The 18,398-nt window shown below is 45.8% G+C and overlaps 1 protein-coding gene across 1 annotated transcript in view; it reads left to right on the top strand.

Moving 5' to 3' along the window:
* TOR3A (torsin family 3 member A) overlaps positions 1 to 17,490 on the top strand; it is a 28,016-nt gene extending 10,526 nt beyond the window's left edge. The window contains exons 5-6 of the mRNA XM_027565446.1: positions 15,994 to 16,118; positions 16,649 to 17,490. Of these exons, the coding sequence (XP_027421247.1) occupies positions 15,994 to 16,118; positions 16,649 to 16,905 (382 nt within the window). The 3' untranslated portion in view covers positions 16,906 to 17,490. The remainder of the gene's footprint in view (positions 1 to 15,993; positions 16,119 to 16,648) is intronic.
* The last annotated feature ends 908 nt before the right edge of the window (positions 17,491 to 18,398 follow it).

Consider the following 18,398-nt stretch of genomic DNA (forward strand, 5'->3'; position numbering starts at 1 on the left):
ATATCTTCTGCTTCTGTTAGGTCCATACCACCTCTGTCCTTTATTGTGCCCATCTTTGCATGAAATATTCCCTTGGTATCTCTACTTTTCTTGAGGAGATCTCTAGTCTTTCCCATTCTATTGTTTTCCTCTATTTATTTGCATTGATCCCTGAGGAAGGCTTTCTTATCTCTCCTTGCTATTCTTTGGAACTCTGCATTCAAATGGGCATATCTTTCCTTTTTTTCCTTTGCCTTTAGCCTCTCTTCTTTTCACAGCTATTTGTAAGGCCTCCTCAGACAACTCTTTTGCCTTTTTGCATTTCTTTTTCTTGGGGATGGTCTTGATCCCTGCCTCTTGTACAGTGTCACAAACCTCAGTCCATAGTTCTTCAGGCACTCTGTCTATCAGATCTAATCCCTTCAATCTATTTGTCACTTCCACTGTATCGTAAGGGATTTGATTTAGGTCATACCTGAATGGTCTAGTGGTTTTCTCTACTTTCTTCAATATAAGTCTGAATTTGGCAATAAGGAGTTCATGATCTGAGCCAGTCAGCTCCCGGTCTTGTTTTTGCTGACTGTATAGAGCTTCTCCATCTTTGGCTGCAAAGAATATAATCAGTCTGATTTTGATATTGATCATCTGGTGATGTCCATGTGTAGTCTTCTCTTGTGTTGTTGGAAGAAGGTGTTTGCTATGACCAGTGCATTCTCTTGGCAAAACTCTGTTAGCCTTTGCCCTGCTTCATTCTGTACTCCAAGGCCAAATTTGCCTGTTACTCCAGGTGCTTCTTGACTTCCTACTTTTGCATTCCAGTCCCCTATAATGAAAAAGACATCTTTTTTTGGGTGTTAGTTCTAGAAGGTCTTGTAGGTCTTCATAGAACCTGTTTAGGAATTTTGGGTGATATGTTTACAATTGTGATATGATCTTCATAGCTCTATCGTTCATCTTTATGTAGTATCTTTCTTTGCTCTTGTAAAGTCTTTATTTTAAAGTCTGTTTTGTCTGATATGAGTATTACTACTCCAGCTTTCTTTTGATTTACATTTGCATGGTATACCTTTTTCTATACCCTCATTTTCAGTCTGTATGTTTCCCCAGACCTGAAATGGGTCTCTTGTAGACAGCATATATAAAGAGTCTTGTTTTGTATTCATTCGGTCTCTCAGTTGAAGCATTTAATCCATTCACGTTTAATTTGGTTATTGATATATATGTTCTTATATTTTGTTAATTGTTTTGGATTTGTTTTGTAGGTCTTTTTTTCTTCCTTTCCTCTTTTGTTCTCTTCTCTTGTGATTTGGTGACTAATTTTAGTGTTGTGCTTGGATTTCTTTTTCCTTCCCTGTGTATCTATTGTAGATTTTCAGTTCGTGGTTACTATTAGGTTTTGGTATATATACAAACAAGAGTGCTTTAAGTGTTCCTGGTCTTTTAGCTTTTATATGCATTTCCAATATCCTGCATTTGTACTCGCCTCTTCCCATGATTGATGGTTTTGGTATCATGTATTTGTGTGTGGGTGATTTCCTACTTTTATTGTATGTTTGCCTTCACCAATGAGCTTTTCCCATTTGTAATTTTCTTGTTTCTAGTTGTCACCTTTTCTTTTCTGCTAGAGAAGTTCCTTTAGTATTAGTTGCAAAGCTAGTCTGGTGGACTGAATTCTCTTAGCTTTTGCTTGTCCGTAAAGCTTTTGATTTCTCCATTGAATTTGAATGAGCAACTTGTTGGGTAGAGTATTCTTGGTTGTAGTTTCTTCCCTTTCATACTTTAAATATATTGTATCACTCCCTTCTGTCCTGCAGAATTTCTGCTGAGAAATGAGCTGATAACCTTATGGGAATTCCCTTGTATGTTATTTGTTACTTTTCTCTTGTTGCTTTTAATATTCTTCATTGTCTACTTTTGTCTGTTTGATTACTGTGTTTCTCAGCATGTTCCTCCTTGGGTTTATCCTGCCTGGGACTCTCTGCACTTCCTGGAATTGGGTGACTGTTTCCTTTCCTAAGAGAAGCTTTCAGCTATTAATATTATCTCTCCAAATATTTTCTCAGGTCCTCTCTCTTCCTCTTATCCTTCTGGGGCCCCTATAATGTGAATGTTGCTGCATTTAATGTTGTCGCCGAGGTCTCTTAGACTGTCCTCTTTTCATTCTTTCTTCTTTATTCTGTTTCATGGCAGTGATTTCCACCATCCCGTCTTACAGCTCACTTATCTGTTCTTCTCCCTCAGTTATTCTGCTATTGATTCCTTCTAGTGTATTTTTATTTCAGTAACTGTTCATCAGCTTGTTTATCCTTTTTTAAAATTTTAGTCATTTATTTTAAGCTGCACTAGGTCTCCGTTGCTGTGCACAGGCTTTAGTTGCAGTGAGCAGGGGCTGCTCTTCACTGAGTGCACAGGCTTCTCACTGCAGTGGCTTCTCTTGTTGCAGAGCAAGGGCTCTAGATGCCTGGGCTTCAGTAGCTGTGGCATGTGGGATCTTCCTGGACCAGGGATCAAACCTATGTTCCCTACATTGGCAGGTGGATTCCCAACAACTGGACCACTGGGGAAGTGCTGTTTATTCCTTACTTCTTCGTTTCATGTATCTTCTAGATCTGTGACTCCATTCTCTTTCTACTGATTCTTTTTCTTGGATCATCTTTACTATCATTCCTCTGAATTCTTTTTCAGATAGGTTGCCTCTCTTCACCTCATAGGTTGCCTCTCTTCACATCACTTAGTTGTTGTTCTGGGGTTTTATCATGTTCCTTCATCTGGGACACATTCCTCTGTCATGTCATCTTGTCTTACTTTCTGTGATTGCAGTTTCCATCCACAGACTGCAGGGCTGTAGTTCTTGCTTCTGCTGTCTGCCCCCTGGTGGATGAGGCTAATAGGCTTGTGTAGGTTTGAGGCTTGTGCCCTACTCTTGGAGGTCACACACAAGGTTTCATGTGCACCAGGATCCAAGGAAAAAAGCAGAGACTTCATAAAAGCCTGGGCAAGACCTATTAGCTGGTATTGGAGGGCCTCCCGCAGAGGGTGAGGGTGGCTGTGGCTCATTGCAGGGACAAAGACCATTACAGTGGTAGTTCTGGGGGTATTCATTGGTGTGAACCCTGCTGGAGGCTGCCATTTTCTCACCAAAACCTGGCTCCACCCAACCGCCAGTAGGCTCCAGTGCTGGGACATCTCAGGCTGATAGGGTGGGAACACAGCCCCACCCATCAGCAGACAGACTGCTTAAAGTCTTCCTGAGCATAGAGCTACCTGCTAAACACCTTGACACTTTGACAAGAGGGATAAGACCCAGCTTCTGTTTCCCTCAGTCCTATGAAATTCCTGTGCCCAAATGCCACTGGCTTCGAAAGACAGATTATCTCATGTCTCCTTGTCCCCAGGTGTTGGGGGCCAGAGTGAGGTACTCTGCCCGTGACAAAGGTCATGAGGAAGGAGGCTCGACATACGCAAAGGCAGGATCGAGCCTCAGGAGTCCCCCTGGAAATCCTTAAGCATCTACCCCGATAACCAGAGCCTGCCTACTTTACTACCTTGTGCTCACCTACACCTCTGACTTTACGGGGGGCTGTCCCCCACCACCTCTTTCGGAGAAGGAGTTAACTTAGAGCTCCAGTTAATAATAATTCCTGGGCGTGATAAGAGTGTTTTAACCTACAAACTCCTCTGAAGGTTCTCTAGCCTGCCTGACAGGCTTGTCCGGCCACATGTGATTGCTCACAGCCTCCCAACCATGAGAGGCACGAGATGCTTTAAACCTTCTAAAAACAGATTCCTTAGAAAAGTTAGAAAACTATTAGTATAAGTATAATGGGCTGATTAGAAATTGTATTGGTGAAGGGTTTTTCATTTGTTGAGCCAATGTTTGTTGCTGTCTCCACATCCCCTGCCCTTACACACATTAATGAATATATAGAAGAAATAAGTATTAACCTTTGATATTAATCACGTTATACCTTAGGCTAGGTAAATTCTTTCCTTAACTAAAACCCATTACACCCTCACCCTATAGGAATGTAACTTTATTTGGGTGGTGTCTGTTTTAAGAATAATCACCCCTGGAGAAATAAGTGTCCTGGTTGACTGTTGTCACAAGGAGAGGGTCATAAATTGTCAGCAGGCCCCCCTGGCCAGAAGATGATGTAACACCCCTAAGACCTCTGTATACATTTGTATGAAGCACCTGACTTTGATAAAAGTCAGGACTGCTGACCCCACGTGACTTTTGCATAACATCTCAGTGTATAAAAGTAGACCATGGAAAATAAAGAATTGGGATCAGTTTCTCGAAATACTGGTCTCCCCATGTCGCTCTCTCTCCCACTCTGGCTGAGTCTCCATCTGGAGCGCGGAACCCACCATGCTTACTAATTATGCCTGGGCTTCTAAGATCCAACCGGGGAGGCCTCAGTGTCTCCTCTCCTTCGGGAGAACGGAAGGACGCCTGCAGCCTACGTAAGTGGTGCAAACTTCTTGTCTTGAAGTTTTATTGGTCTCCCGCGTAAACCAAGCTACTCAGCCTCTTTTCTCCACTGAATTTCCTCACTGAGCTATCCTCATCCTATTACTCTTTATATCCTTAATTAACATTTAATTAAGCAGTTGTTTCCTGATCTTCGCCTACGCCGTCTCTCCTTCGAATACCCTGGATCAGCCGGGGCTGGTCCCCGGCACCCAGGCTAGGGAGCCTGACCTGAGGCTCAGAACTTTCCTGTGGGAGAACTTCAGTGATATAATTATTTTCCAGTTTGTGGGTCACCCATTCAGCCAGTATGAGATTTGATTTTATCACAGTTTTGCTCCTCCTACCATCTCATTGTGCCTTCTTCATCTTTGGATGTAGGATACCTTTTTTGGTTGGTTCCAGCATTTTTCATCAATGGTTATTCAGCAGTTAGTTGTCTTAAATGAGCTCATGTCCTACTCTACCATCTTATCTCCATCTTTAATCCATTTTGAGTTAATTTTTGTGTATGGTATAAGACAGTTGTCCAGTTTCATTCTTTTGCATGTGGTTTCCTAAGAAATTTATTGAAGAGACTGTCGTTTCCCCACTGCATATTCTTAGCTCCTCTTTTGTAAATTAATTGACCATATACGCATGGATTTATTTCTAGGCTCTCCACTCTGTTCCATTTATCTATGTGTCTGTTTATATGCCAGTATCATACCGCTTTGATTACTAAAGCTCTGTAAAAAAGTTCATGTGCTGGGAGTCCCCTCTTCAGTTCAGTTCAGTTGCTCAGTCATGTCTGACTTTGCGACCCCATGAATCACAACAGGCCACCCTGTCTATCACCAACTCTCGGAGTTTACCCAAATTCATGTCCATCGAGTCGGTGATGCCATCCAACCATCTCATCCTCTGTCGTCCCCTTTTCCTCCTGCCCTGAATCCCTCCCAGCATCAGAGTCTTTTCCAATGAGTCAACTCTCTTCACATGAGGTGACCAAAGTATTGGAGTTTCAGCTTCAGCATCAGTCCTTCCAATGAACACCCAGGACTGGTCTCCTTTAGGATGGACTGGTTGGATCTCCTTGCAGTCCAAGGGACTCTTAGAAGGGCGTTAATTTTTCAAGTCAGCATATTAGTTGAAATTTAAGTACAAACGACCCTTAAAAATTTCCAAGGTATAAACAGTTGGAGAATAGTTTCCCATGAAGTCCAACATGGCCAATTCTTTCCCCAGCCTTGGAAAGTCTGTTTCTTCACTGATCATGAGAGGAAGTCACTGGCCTGGAACTCAGGGTATAATGTCAATGAAAAGCTCTCCAGCTCCTGTGTTGAGGTCTGCAACCTTACAATGCAGGACTGATCCCTTTATAAACACTGCACTCCATTTCCTGTTTTGCTCTACTGTGTGCGACGGGTTCTGGAAATGGCTTTGCAGAAAGTGAATTTTGAAATCAAGTGTCCAACTGTATCTTTTTATGGCAGCTCCAACAGAAAGTCCTCGGTTCAGTTCAGTCGCTCAGTCATGTCCAACTCTTTGCGACCCCATGAATCACAGCACGCCAGGCCTCCCTGTCCATCACCAACTCCCAGAGTTCACCCAGACTCACATCCATCGAGTCAGTGATGCCATCCAGCCATCTCATCCTCTGTCGTCCCCTTCTCCTCCTGCCCCCAATCCCTCCCAGCATCAGAGTCTTTTCCAATGAGTCAACTCTTCGCATGAGGTGGCCAAAGTATTGGAGTTTCAGCTTCAGCATCATTCCTTCCAAAGAAATCCCAGGACTGATCTCCTTCAGAATGGACTGGTTGGATCTCCTTGCAGTCCAAGGGACTCTCAAGAATCTTCTCCAATACCACAGTTCAAAAGCATCAGTTCTTCGGCGCTCAGCCTTCTTCACAGTCTGTCCAACTCTCACATCCATACATGACCACAGGAAAAACCATAGCCTTGACTAGATGGACCTTTGTTGGCAAAGTGATGTCTCTGCTTTTGAATATGCTATCTAGATTGGACATAACTTTCCTTCCAAAGAGTAAGCATCTTTTAATTTCATGGCTGCAGTCACCATCTGCAGTGATTTTGGAGCCCAAAAAAATAAAGTCTGACACTGTTTCCACTGTTTCCCCATCTATTTCCCATGAAGTGATGGGACCAGATGCCATGATCTTCGTTTTCTGAATGTTGAGCTTTAAGCCAACTTTTTCACTCTCCATTTTCACTTTCATCAAGAGGCTTTGTAGTTCCTCTTCACTTTCTGCCATAAGGGTCGTGTCATTTGCATATCTGAGGTTATTGATATTTCTCCCGACAATCTTGATTCCAGCTTGTGTTTCTTCCAGTCCAGCGTTTCTCATGATGTACTCTGCATACACGTTAAATAAGCAGGGTGACAATACACAGCCTTGACGTACTCCTTTTCCTATTTGGAACCAGTCTGTTGTTCCATGTCCAGTTCTAACTGTTGCTTCCTGACCTGCATATAGGTTTCTCAAGAGGCAGGTCAGGTGGTCTGGTATTCCCATCTCTTGAAGAATTTTCCACAGTTTATTGTGATCTACACAGTCAAAGGCTTTGGCATAGTCAATAAAGCAGAAATAGATGTTTTTCTGGAACTCTCTTGCTTTTTCCATGATCCAGCAGATGTTGGCAATTCGATCTCTGGTTCCTCTGCCTTTTCTAAAACCAGCTTGAACATCAGGAAGTTCACGGTTCACATATTGCTGAAGCCTGGCTTGGAGAATTTTGAGCATTACTTTACTAGCGTGTGAGATGAGTGCAGTTGTGCGGTAGTTTAAGCATTCTTTGGCATTGCCTTTCTTTGGGATTGGAATGAAAACTGACCTTTTCCAGTCCTGTGGCCACTGCTGACAGAAAGTCCCCCAAGTTCTATTAGCAGTCAAGTTTGGGTCCCTCTTGGCCCAACTTGAATGCATCACAAGCAGCTTCTTTTTTTAAAATTATTTTTAATTGAAGGATGATTGCTTTACAGTATTGTGTTGGTTTTTACCAAAGATCAACATGAATCAGCCATAGGTTTACCCATGTCCCCTCCCACTTGAACATCCCTTACACCTCCCTCCCCATCCCACCCCTCTACGTTGTTACTGAGCCCTGGTTTGAGTTCCCTCAGTCATACAGCAGATTCCCATTGGTAATCTATTTTACATAGGGTAATGTATGTTTCCATGTTACCCTCTCCATACATCCCACCCTCTCCTTCCTCCCCTGCCAGCCTTGTCCATACGTCTGTTCTCTGTCTCCATTGCTGCTCTTCAGATAGGTTCATCAGCACCATCTCTCTAGATTCCGTATATATCCATTAGTATATGATATTTGTTTTTCTGACTTACTCCACTCAGTCCATGGGGTCGCTAAGAGTCGGACACAACTGAGCGACTTCACTTTACTTTTCACTTTCAAGCATTGGAAAAGGAAATGGCAACCCACTCCAGTATTCTTGCCTGGAGAATCTCAGGGACGGGGGAGCCTGGTAGGCTGCCGTCTATGGGGTCGCACAGAGTCGGACACGACTGAAGCGACTTAGCAGCTTAGCAGCCACTCTGTATAATAGACTTTATATTCATCCACCTCATTAGGACTGACTCAAATGTGTTCCTTTTTATGGCTGAGTAATATTCCATTTCATATATGTGCCACATTCCTTTATCCATTTATCTGTCAATGGACATCTAAGGTGCTTCCATGTCCTAGCTATTGTAAATAGAGCTGCAGTGAACACTGGGGTACATGTGTCTTTTTCAATTCTGGTTTCCTCAGGGTATAAGCCTAGTAGTGGGATTGCTGGGTTATATGATGGTTTAATTCTAGTTCTTTAAGGAATCTCCACACTGTTCTCCATAGTGGCTGTACTAGTTTGCATTCCCACCAACAGTTTAAGAGGGTTGGTTCCCTTTTCTCCACACCCTCTCCAGCATTTATTGTTTGTAGACTTTTGGATAGCAGCTATTCTGACCGGCATGAGATGGTACCTCATTGTGGTTTTGATTTGAATTTCTCTGATAATGAGTGATGTTGAGCATCTTTTCATGTGTTTGTTAGCCATCTGTATGTCTCCTTTGGAGAAATGTCTGTTTAGGTCTTTTGCCAACTTTTTGATTGGGTTGTTTGTTTTTCTGGCATTGAGTTGTATGAGCTGCTTGTATATTTTGGAAATTAATCCTTTGTCAGTTGTTTCATTTGCTATTATTTTCTCCCACTCTGAGGGTTGTCTTTTCACCTTGTTTATAGTTTCCTTTGCTGCACAAAAGCTTTTCATTCAGTCCCACTTGTTTGTTTTTATTTCCATTACTCTAGGAGGTAGGTCATAGAGGATCTTGCTGTGATTTATGTCATAGAGTGTTTCTGGTCTTACATTTAGATCTTTAATCCACTTTGAGTTTTCTTTGTGTATGGTGTTAGGCAATGTTCTAATTTCTTTTATGCATAGCTGTCCAGTTTTCCCAGAAGCACTTATTGAAGAGACTATCTTTGCCCCATTGTATATTTTTGCCTCCTTTGTCAAAAATAAGATATCCATAGGTGCATGGGTTTGGGCTTTCTATCTTGTTTCATTGGTCTATTGGAAATATGAATTGTGAGATTTTTTTTTGTTCTAGTTCTGTAAAAAACACCATTGGTAATTTGATAGGGATTGCATTTAATCTGTGGATTACATTTGGTAGTATAGTCACTTTCACAGTATTGATTCTTCCAACCCAGGAACATGGAATCTCTCTCCATCTGTTTACATCATATTTGATTTCTTTCATCAGTGTCTTATAGTTTTGTCTCCTTAGGTAGGTTTATTCCTAGGTATTTTATTTTTTTGTTGCAATGGTAAAGGGATTGATTCCTTAGTTTCTCTTTCTGATTTTTCATTATTAGTATATAGGAATGCACGTGATTTCTGTGTATTGATTTTGTATCACTGATTAGCTCTAGTAATTTTCTGATGGTATCTTTAGGGTTTTCTATGTACAGTATCATGTCATCTACAAACAATGAGAGTTTTCTTTCTTTTCCAATCTGGATTTGTTTTGTTTTTCTTCTCTGATTGCCATATCTAGGAATTTCCAAAACTATGTTGAATAATAGTGGTGAGAAATCTTGTAGGGAATGCTTTCAGTTTTTCACCATTGAGAATAATGTTTGCTGTGAGTATATCATATATGGCCTTTATTAAGTTGAGGTAGGTTCTTTCTATGCCCATTTTTTGAAGTTTTTATCATAAACAGGTGTTTAATTTTGTCAAAAGCTTTTTCTGCATCTATTGAGATTATCATATGGTTTTTATCTTTCAATGTTAGTATATCACACTGGTTTGTATATGTTGAAGAATCTTTGCACCCCTGGGATACACCTGACTTGATCATGGTTTTTTGATCTTTTTAATGTGTTGAATTGTGTTTGCTAGAATTTTGTTGAGGATTTTTGCATATGTTATCAGTGATACGGGCCTGTAATTTTCTTTCTTTGTGTTGTCTTTGTCTGGTTTTGGTATCTGGGTGATGGTGGCCCCATAGAATGAGTTTGAAAGTGTTCCTTCCTGTGCAATTTTTTGGAAGAGTTTTAGAATGATAGGCATTAGCTCTTGTCTAAATATTTGCTAGAATTCACCTGTGAAGCCATCTGGCCCTGGACTTTTGCTGTGGGGGAAGTTTTTGATCACAGTTTTGATTTCAGTGCCACAAGCAGCATCTTGCATTCAGTGGAAGCCAAACCACTCTCCCTGCCATCACCCTCCTCCCGCAGGCCAGTACATGCTCACTCGGGGATTTTCCCCAGCTTTAGCATACCCCTCTGGTGACTCAGCTGGTAGAGAATCTGCCTGCAATGCAGGAGACCTGGGTTTGATCCCTGGGCTGGGAAGATCCCCTGGAGAAGGGAGAGGCTACCCACTCCTGTATTCTGGCCTGGAGAATTCCATGGACTGTGTAGTCCATGGGGTCACAAAGAGTCAGACACAACTGCGCGATTTTCACTGTGAAGAGAATTAAGGGGTCTGGTTTTCCCTCGAGGCTTGGAAAGAATGGAGGAGTGAGCTGGGATTTTGGTCTGTAAGGCTGACAGGACACTGCAGTGCATTGTGAAGGAGGGCGGAGGAGCCGCCAAGGTTATTTTAAGAGGAAAGCAGGGAAAGATTTTCTGCTGTGATTTGTGGTTCAGAATTAGGAGGCAAGGACAATAAATGCTTTGAATTAGCTCTCCTCCTCAGGTGTGTATTACTCATCCCCTTTTGAGGCAGCCCGGAACTATGGATCTCTTTCTGTTGTGGTCAATTAGGTGGGGGCTCCAAAATGCAGGGTCAGATAAGGAGTCATCTTGGTCCCCAAGCCCTGACAGGGGTGGGGACCCAGAACCACTGTTGAAGGGAGGTCTTCCTTCAGAATGGAAGGAAGCCTGGAGCCCGGCCACCTCAGGTGCCCTTTCCTAGTGCTAGGATCCTTTGCCTTTGTGCATGGCTTCTTCCCTCCACGCTGCCTGGTTCCTTCCTCCTCCTCGGCCGAGCCCACTCCTGCCTCCTGGCAATGGCTGTGGCCAGCCTTTCCCCAACTTGGCCCAGGCTGCCCAGACGCTGACTTTCCCGCCAGTTCTCGGCACAGAAAACCACCCTCACTGGTGGCAGGATTTCCTAACGTGACCCAGGTGCCCCTGCTAACTCTAGGCAGACGTTGTAGTATTTTAGTCATTGACCCGCCAGCACTGCCCTCATCTAACCCACCGCCTGCCCTTCCCCCCATTACCCCGGCCTCTGTGCCCTGTCCGAGGCCAGAGGGTCCCAGTGAGGGCAGAGTGTGGGGCAGGGTCTGGGGAGACGCTGCCCCCACTGGGCCTGCTCTGGCAGGGGATGCAGAGACCCTGCTGGCCCTGGAGGAGCCTCTGAGCCCCTTGGGGAGGAGGATGCACAGTGGTGACAGGAGGCGAGGACAGGGCCTCCAGTTCCATTGACTCTGTTGTGGGCCCAGCCTGTGAGAGCCAGTGGGGCCCAACAGGCCTGGGTGGACTGTCTGGAGCCTGAGGGCCAGCCAGACTGACCCTGTGGCCCAGCACCTCTAGACCCCATCGGGTGTTCTGGTGATGGGCGGGGGAAGACGGTGTCTCTGGACTTGATTTCTACAGTGACCTTACCTATGTGGTGAGGACTCTTACATTTGAAAGGAAAGCACAGATGGTGTAAACAAATCACTGGTATAAGGCCGGCGGCTTAACCCTGAAGCAAATCCTGAGCGTGCTGTTTGAAGTGCTAGTGGCTTTGCTGGCCCCCCTGCAACGTGGTGGTGCCTGATGGTAGAAACGAGGTGGCAGTTGGAGCGGGGCTGCAGCTAGAGTCACCCCGACCCTCAGAGCCAGTCCTGCCCCTGGGCCTGAGGAAATCAGGGCCCCTGGCTGGGTACCAGAAAACTAACATTGACTACCTTTGCCTATTTCTACCAAGTATAGAAGCTCTGGGAATGGTGTCACAGGGCTGGACAGGCACGTGGAACTCTGGAGATCAGAACCACGGTCCTCCCATTGAAGCTGTCAAGTGAAGACAGAATTAATACCTATTCTCTTTGGGCTGTGGTCAGGAGAAGAATGGATAGAAAGGGCTTTAAAAATTAAAAGAACTATACAAGTGTAAATTGTTCATGGAATCAAAGGCCTTGTACCGCAGCACACAGAAAGTACTTGTGGAAATGTCTATTTGTTGACCGACAATCAAATCTAAGGTGACCTAAGGAGGGTTTCTTAATCGTCTGCTTCTGGTCTGTCCTTTTACAAATTAGGAAATGAAGGCTCGGGGAGATGACGCTCAAGTCGAGTTTGTGGCTGTTCTTTAGGGAAGACTTAGTGGTCCAGGCTGGGGTTGGCGAGCACAGTTCTGGAGAATCCCGTGAGTCCCTGTCCTCTGTGGTCTTAGGACTAGTAAGACCACATGCTGTCCCCTCCCAGAGCCAGGGCAGAGGGCGCATCACTAGGGAGGCCTTCCGTCCCTCGTCCCTTCAGACCTCCCAGTCCACAGGTGACCTGGGAGGATGTGGAGGGAACTGAAGCGCTCTGCGAGGGCAAGCTCTGTTAAAAAGCATAATGTTGGTGTTGGGTTGGAATAGAAAAGGGGCCCTGATTATATACTGGTGAGTGAGATAAAGCCTGAAACTGGAGGAAGAAGAGAGACCCTTGGCTGTGGGACTAGAGGAGAAGAGTCAGAAGGGAGGTGGAGACCTCAGGCGTCCTATCAGGTGGCCTTCTGGGTGCAAATGGGGACGGCACTGGAGCCTGTGCCTGGCACTGAGTGAATCCTGGTCCTCTCCCCTTCGCCCTGGATGCCTGCCCTGCAGCCAGCACACGTATAGACCTGCCTTTACCTCCCGTGAGTTATGCAGGATGGGTAGGTCTCGCCTCAGCTGACGCAGTTGTGGTCTGGCGTGTACACAGATGACCTGCCCAGTAGGCCTTCCTACAGGAAAAGGAGGACCGCAGCTTCAGGAAGTAGAAGAGAGTCGACGTAAGCAGCTTTCCCACCCGCAGAGGTCAGAGGAAGTCTGGCTGAGCAGGGGACAAGGGGTGGGGACTCCCCTCATCCGTACCAGGCCCTCCAGCTGGGGGCTCCTGGTCTCGGGAGTGAAATGGAGCTGTGACGGGCACACTGGCCCCTAAAGCAAGGAAGATTGCATCCCTTGGCAGGAAAGGATGCCTGCCCCAGGAGGTGTCCATCCGTGGAAGCAGGCAGGCAGAGAACCACCCAGCTCCTCCTCTGTGTCCCAAACCCAGCCCCCAGGACACACTCAAAGGTTGAATGAGCAGACAGATGAGCTAACGTACCTGAGTGTCAGCCACTCAGAGCTTGATGAGGACAGGATGGAAATATTGGATCTTTGCTCCTTCCCTTGCCTCCCTGCTTCCATCACTCGTACTCCCTCATTGTACTGGGCTGGAGGAAAAAAGCAGGGCAGAGCTCGGTTTGTGTAAGGAGCTAGCAGATGGCCTGGGGGGCGGGGACGTGAGTACTGTGAGGCAGAGAGGAGGACGCCAGGAGTGGGGAGCATGACCTGCCGCCAGCTCCTGGCTCCACTTCCTCCTTCCCAGCTTCCCCTGCCTCTAAGATTTCCTCTACCCCTCATCACTCTAACACAGTCCTCTTTCCTGTGTTTTAGACCCACAATTCCAGTGAAATTACAACCCCTAGTGAGGTCACAGGCAAGGGCACAACACTCAACCGTATGCAAATCCAAGCTGGCATCGCCCCTCTTCTCTGAAACCGCACTTCTGCTGTGCGGGCTGTGGGCCCCTCCAGGCAGACACCACTTCTCTTTGGTGGCCTCCTCCGTCTTCTCACGTCCGTCAGTTACAGGGCCTCTCAGTTGTGCCTCCTACACTAACTTTAAACCCTTCTCCATTGCCTTTATCCTCTCTAAACATGCACTATGGCCCAAAGCTCCCTGACTAGTTTTCTCTTCAATCCAACCACTGTGGCCCAAGAACAATGTTATTAGAAAGTAAAGCCGCTCAGGGCACCTTACTACCCTGTACTCCCAAGTTCACAACCCTTCAACGGCTCTCCGTGGCTTATAAGCTAAAATCCACATGACTGGCTGACAAAGGCCTCATGCCAGCCTCAGCCTGCCCTCCATGCCTCTGTTCCACACGCCTCTCTAAGCAGCTTGCAGCTCCTGACCCCCACAAGCCCTCTGACCACCCATGCCTGGACGTGTGCCCTTCCTGCCTCATGTCTGATGAGCACTGTGGGGTCTGCGTGTGCCCAGAACCCTCCTCTGCCCTCTGAAGTCTTATCCCCAGGCCCCAGCTGCTCTGGAATCATACACATGGGCCTCTCCTTCCATAGAGAGAAGTGTCAAGGGAAAGACCGACATCCTTGTGCACTCTCTGTGCACTCTCCATATAGTACAGTCTCAGTGTTGGTTAGAAGAGAGCAAGGCACGGAGAATGGATGACCAAGCAGGACAGTGCCTTTTCTGTAGACTTGTGTTGTGACAAGATTTCCTGGAGGACGGGAGGCCCAGGGCCCTCAACCTCCTTTCTTCCAGTCACCAACAGCTCCAGTGGTCAGATCATGCATTTGGAAGCCAAATATAAAAATAATGAAATCTAAGACATGAGACCATTGAAACTCCTTGAAGAGAACATAGGCAAAACGTTTTCTGACATAAATTGTGGAAATATATTCTTGGATCAGTCTCCCAAAGCAAAAGAAATAAAAGCAAAAATAAACAAATGGGACTTAATCAAAAGCTTTTGCACAGCAAAGGAACCCATCAACAAAATGAAAAGACAACCTGCTACAGAAAAGAAGATAATTTGTAAACAATGTAACAAGGGATTAATTTCCAAAATATATCTAACAGTTCATACAACTCAATAACTGCCCCCCTCCACAAAATTGGCATGTGTGCATGCTCAATCATGTCCAGCTCTTTGCAACCCCATGGACTGTAGCCCGCCAGGCTCCTCTGTCCATGGGATTTCCCAGGCAAGAATACTAGAGTGGGTTGCCAAGTCCTCCTCCAGGAGATCTTCCCGACCTAGGGATCAAATCTGCATCTCCTGCATTCCAGGGGAGTTCTTTGTCACTGAGCCTCCTGGGAAGCCCCCCAAAATGGAAAGAATACCTAAACTGACCTGCCTCCAAAGACATACAGATGGCCAACGAACACATGAAAAGATGCTCAACATCACTAATTATTAGAGAAATGCAAATCAAAACCACAATGAGATATCACTTCATCCTGGTCAGAATGGCTAGCATTAAAGTCTACAAATAACAAATGCAGGAGAGGGTATGGAAAAAATGAACCTTCCTACACTGTTGGTAGGAATGTAAATTGGTGCAGTCACTATGGAAAAGTCTGGAGGTTCCTTATAAAATTAAAAATAGAGCTACCATCTGATCCAGCAGTCCCACTCCTAGGCATATATCCAGATATGATGAAAATTGTAATTCAAAAAGATACATGCACCCCAATGCTCACAGCAGCAGTCTTTACAAAAGCCAAGATATGGAAACAACCCAAATGCCCATCCACAGATGATTAAGAAGATGTGAGGAACACGCACACACAATGGCACATTACTCACCCATAATATTGCCATTTGCTGGATGGACCTAGAGAATAGCACACTAAGTGAAGTCAGTCAGAGAAAGACAAATATTATATCACTTATATGTGGAATCTCAAATAATTATTCAAATTATCTATATACAAAACAAACAGATCCATAGATGCAGAAAACAAAGATGTGGTTACCAAAGGGGAAACGGGAGGTAGGGAATAAATTAGTATAGGATTTACAGATACACCCTAGTATATATAAAATAGTTAAGCAGCAAGGATTTACTGTATAACACAAGGCTCAATATTCAATATCTTATAATAACCAAAGTGGACAATCTGAAAAATATATATATAACATATATAACTGAATCACTGTTATTCAAAGTGATTAGTTTGAATCAGTTTCACCTGAAACTAACCCAACATTGTTTATCAACTCCAATTGTTAAAAAACCACCACCAACAGAATCTATTAACAGGACTTGTCTCTTTCAGTAACCTTGGGGGCAATATCATCAATGAGGTGGTCCTGAACCTGCTTAAGGCTGGGCAGTCCCGGGAAGAAGTCAGGATGGAACACCTGGAGTCCCGCCTCCAAGCTGAGATTGTGGCATCCACAGGTAAGTGATGGCCAGCCTTGCAGAACATAAGCCTCTGGTGAGAGGGGAGGTAGAGAAAAACGTGTATGTGCTGGAAGTTGTGCTCATGAGATCAGACAGGGTACTCAGGACCACAGAGGCGGTACCATATAATATTCTTGTCGTCAGCTTGACGTAGGCATGAGAAAAGTCCTTTTCTGAAAACTATTCCTTAAAAAGAGAACAGTTGGCCTTGGCCATACAGACCCTTGAAGAAGAAAGTCACTGTGTGAGTCCCAGTGGCTCAGCCTCCAGTCGTAGGCAGGGCCGCTGCACCTCTGCCTCTGCCATCAGATGAAACCATAGCCTGGCAGGCACGTGCACTGTCTCTCCCTCTCACACGTCTAGCTCCTCTAGGCCCTCTCTCCCTAAAGGGAGACACATAGTTGCATAGTTCTTGACACAGACTTAAGACAGGCTTCTCGGAGTTGGCCTTAGGGTGGGGGAACACCTCGACTCCAGCTGGGCTCAGCCCCAGCTCAGACCCCATGTAACCCTGCTCTTGATTTCAGACAGTGGCTTTGGGCACAGCCGTCTTGTGAAGGAAAACCTGATTGACCTCTTCATCCCCTTCCTGCCACTGGAGTTCCGTCACGTGAGGCTGTGCGCACGCGACGCCTTCCTGAGCCAGGACCTCCTGTATACAGAAGAGGCCCTCGACGAGATGGCTAGGATGATGGTGTACGTCCCCAAGGAGGAACAGCTCTTCTCTTCTCAGGGATGCAAATCTATCTCCCAGAGAATTAGCTATGTCCTGCCTGAGGGCTAGATGAAAACTGCCCGAAGCTGCCTTCCTTCCTCTAATGGACCCTGGGCTGTCGTGGCAGCACACTGTCCGGGACATAACAGGTTGGAAGGGCAGGCTAGCAACCAGCAGTCAGGAGCACACAAGCAGTGTGTAGAGGGGAGGCCTTAGATCAGAGACAGAGCCAGTGCTTCAGATCACTTGGTGCCTTAAAGAGCCACGTTCTGAAATGTGAGCCAGCTGGTTGGGAGAGGTGATGTGGGAGAGACATCCCAAGGATTTATTAGCATCTGCCCGGCCTTGGTGTTGGGCCTGAGGCTGTAGTATGCTCGGTGACAGAAAGGGAAAGACTAACTTCTGCTTACCAGTGGCAGGGGCTGACCTCACGTTTGCAGGCTGGGTGGGTGAGCTTTCAAGTTGTTTCCCAGAGGGAGGCTGAGCAGCTTCTATCTATGAGCTCAGGCCACAGCTTCAGGCTAAAGGGCACAGGGGAAGTTTGGTTTTTTTAATCAGTATAGGTGAAGATTTCTTCTGCTCTGCAGATTTTTAAGATTTAAATTAGTGACCTTAACATATGTAAAGATTAAAATTTTGTATTTTTTTCTAAAACCCTCGGCTGGCTTACCTTCTTACTGAGCCCTAGTAATCATGCTCCCGCGGCAAAATTCCATGCGCCATGTGGTACGGATGGGGACTGGTGGAGACGGGGTGTGTGCTGGCACCCAGAGCTGACAGGGGGGTCACCTGCTCTGCCAACTTACCTCCGTTTGCTGCGTGACCACATCAACTGAGCCGGGCTATTTCCGCCTCTTACTGAAGTAAGAGGCCTCCACAGCATCTTGCCCTTATATATGAAAACAGCACTCCTGTGCTCCCAGCTTTAAAGTCGTCCTTGAGGACCGAACGGCCACGTGTAGATGTGAGCACTGTGCCTCTAGATACACAGGAGGTACTCACCGTTTTGCCCCTTCCCTTGGCTCTCCCCTTCTACCACACTTCTGGAATCACACACGGCTCTGCTTTCGTGTCATCACCTCAGGTGGCCCTTTTATTTACAGTCCTACCCACCCTCTCACCTGTAGCCCGAGTAAAAGGAAAATGCTTCTGCTTCTCTCCCATTTAACAATTACATTAATTTACTCCAACAGCTGCCCCGCGGCTAGGAGCACCTAGCCCGAGCCACCTTAGATACCCCATCAATACACAACGCGTGAAAGGAGCTCGGTTTCGCACCACCCATGGGACAGAAGTAAACTTGGCCTAACTGCACAGTGAAATGGGGGGTCAGGCTTAGGTGCCTGTCTCAGTCTAGGGCATCTCGGGAACAGTCTGCAGCCCCCCAAGCCTGTAACATACCTGGATCTAAACTCTGTAGACACACACTTTAAAAGGCACGTTGTACAGCTTTAGGTCTCAGAGCCACGGAACAGCTGACTTGCTTTCAGCACAGGTCAGCCATATCTGATGTCATAAATACTGGGTCTGAACCTCATACCTCGGGACCAGCACGAGCAGCA

This window comes from Bos indicus x Bos taurus, chromosome 16 (genome assembly GCF_003369695.1).
Source record: "Bos indicus x Bos taurus breed Angus x Brahman F1 hybrid chromosome 16, Bos_hybrid_MaternalHap_v2.0, whole genome shotgun sequence".
Lineage (NCBI taxonomy): Eukaryota > Metazoa > Chordata > Mammalia > Artiodactyla > Bovidae > Bos > Bos indicus x Bos taurus.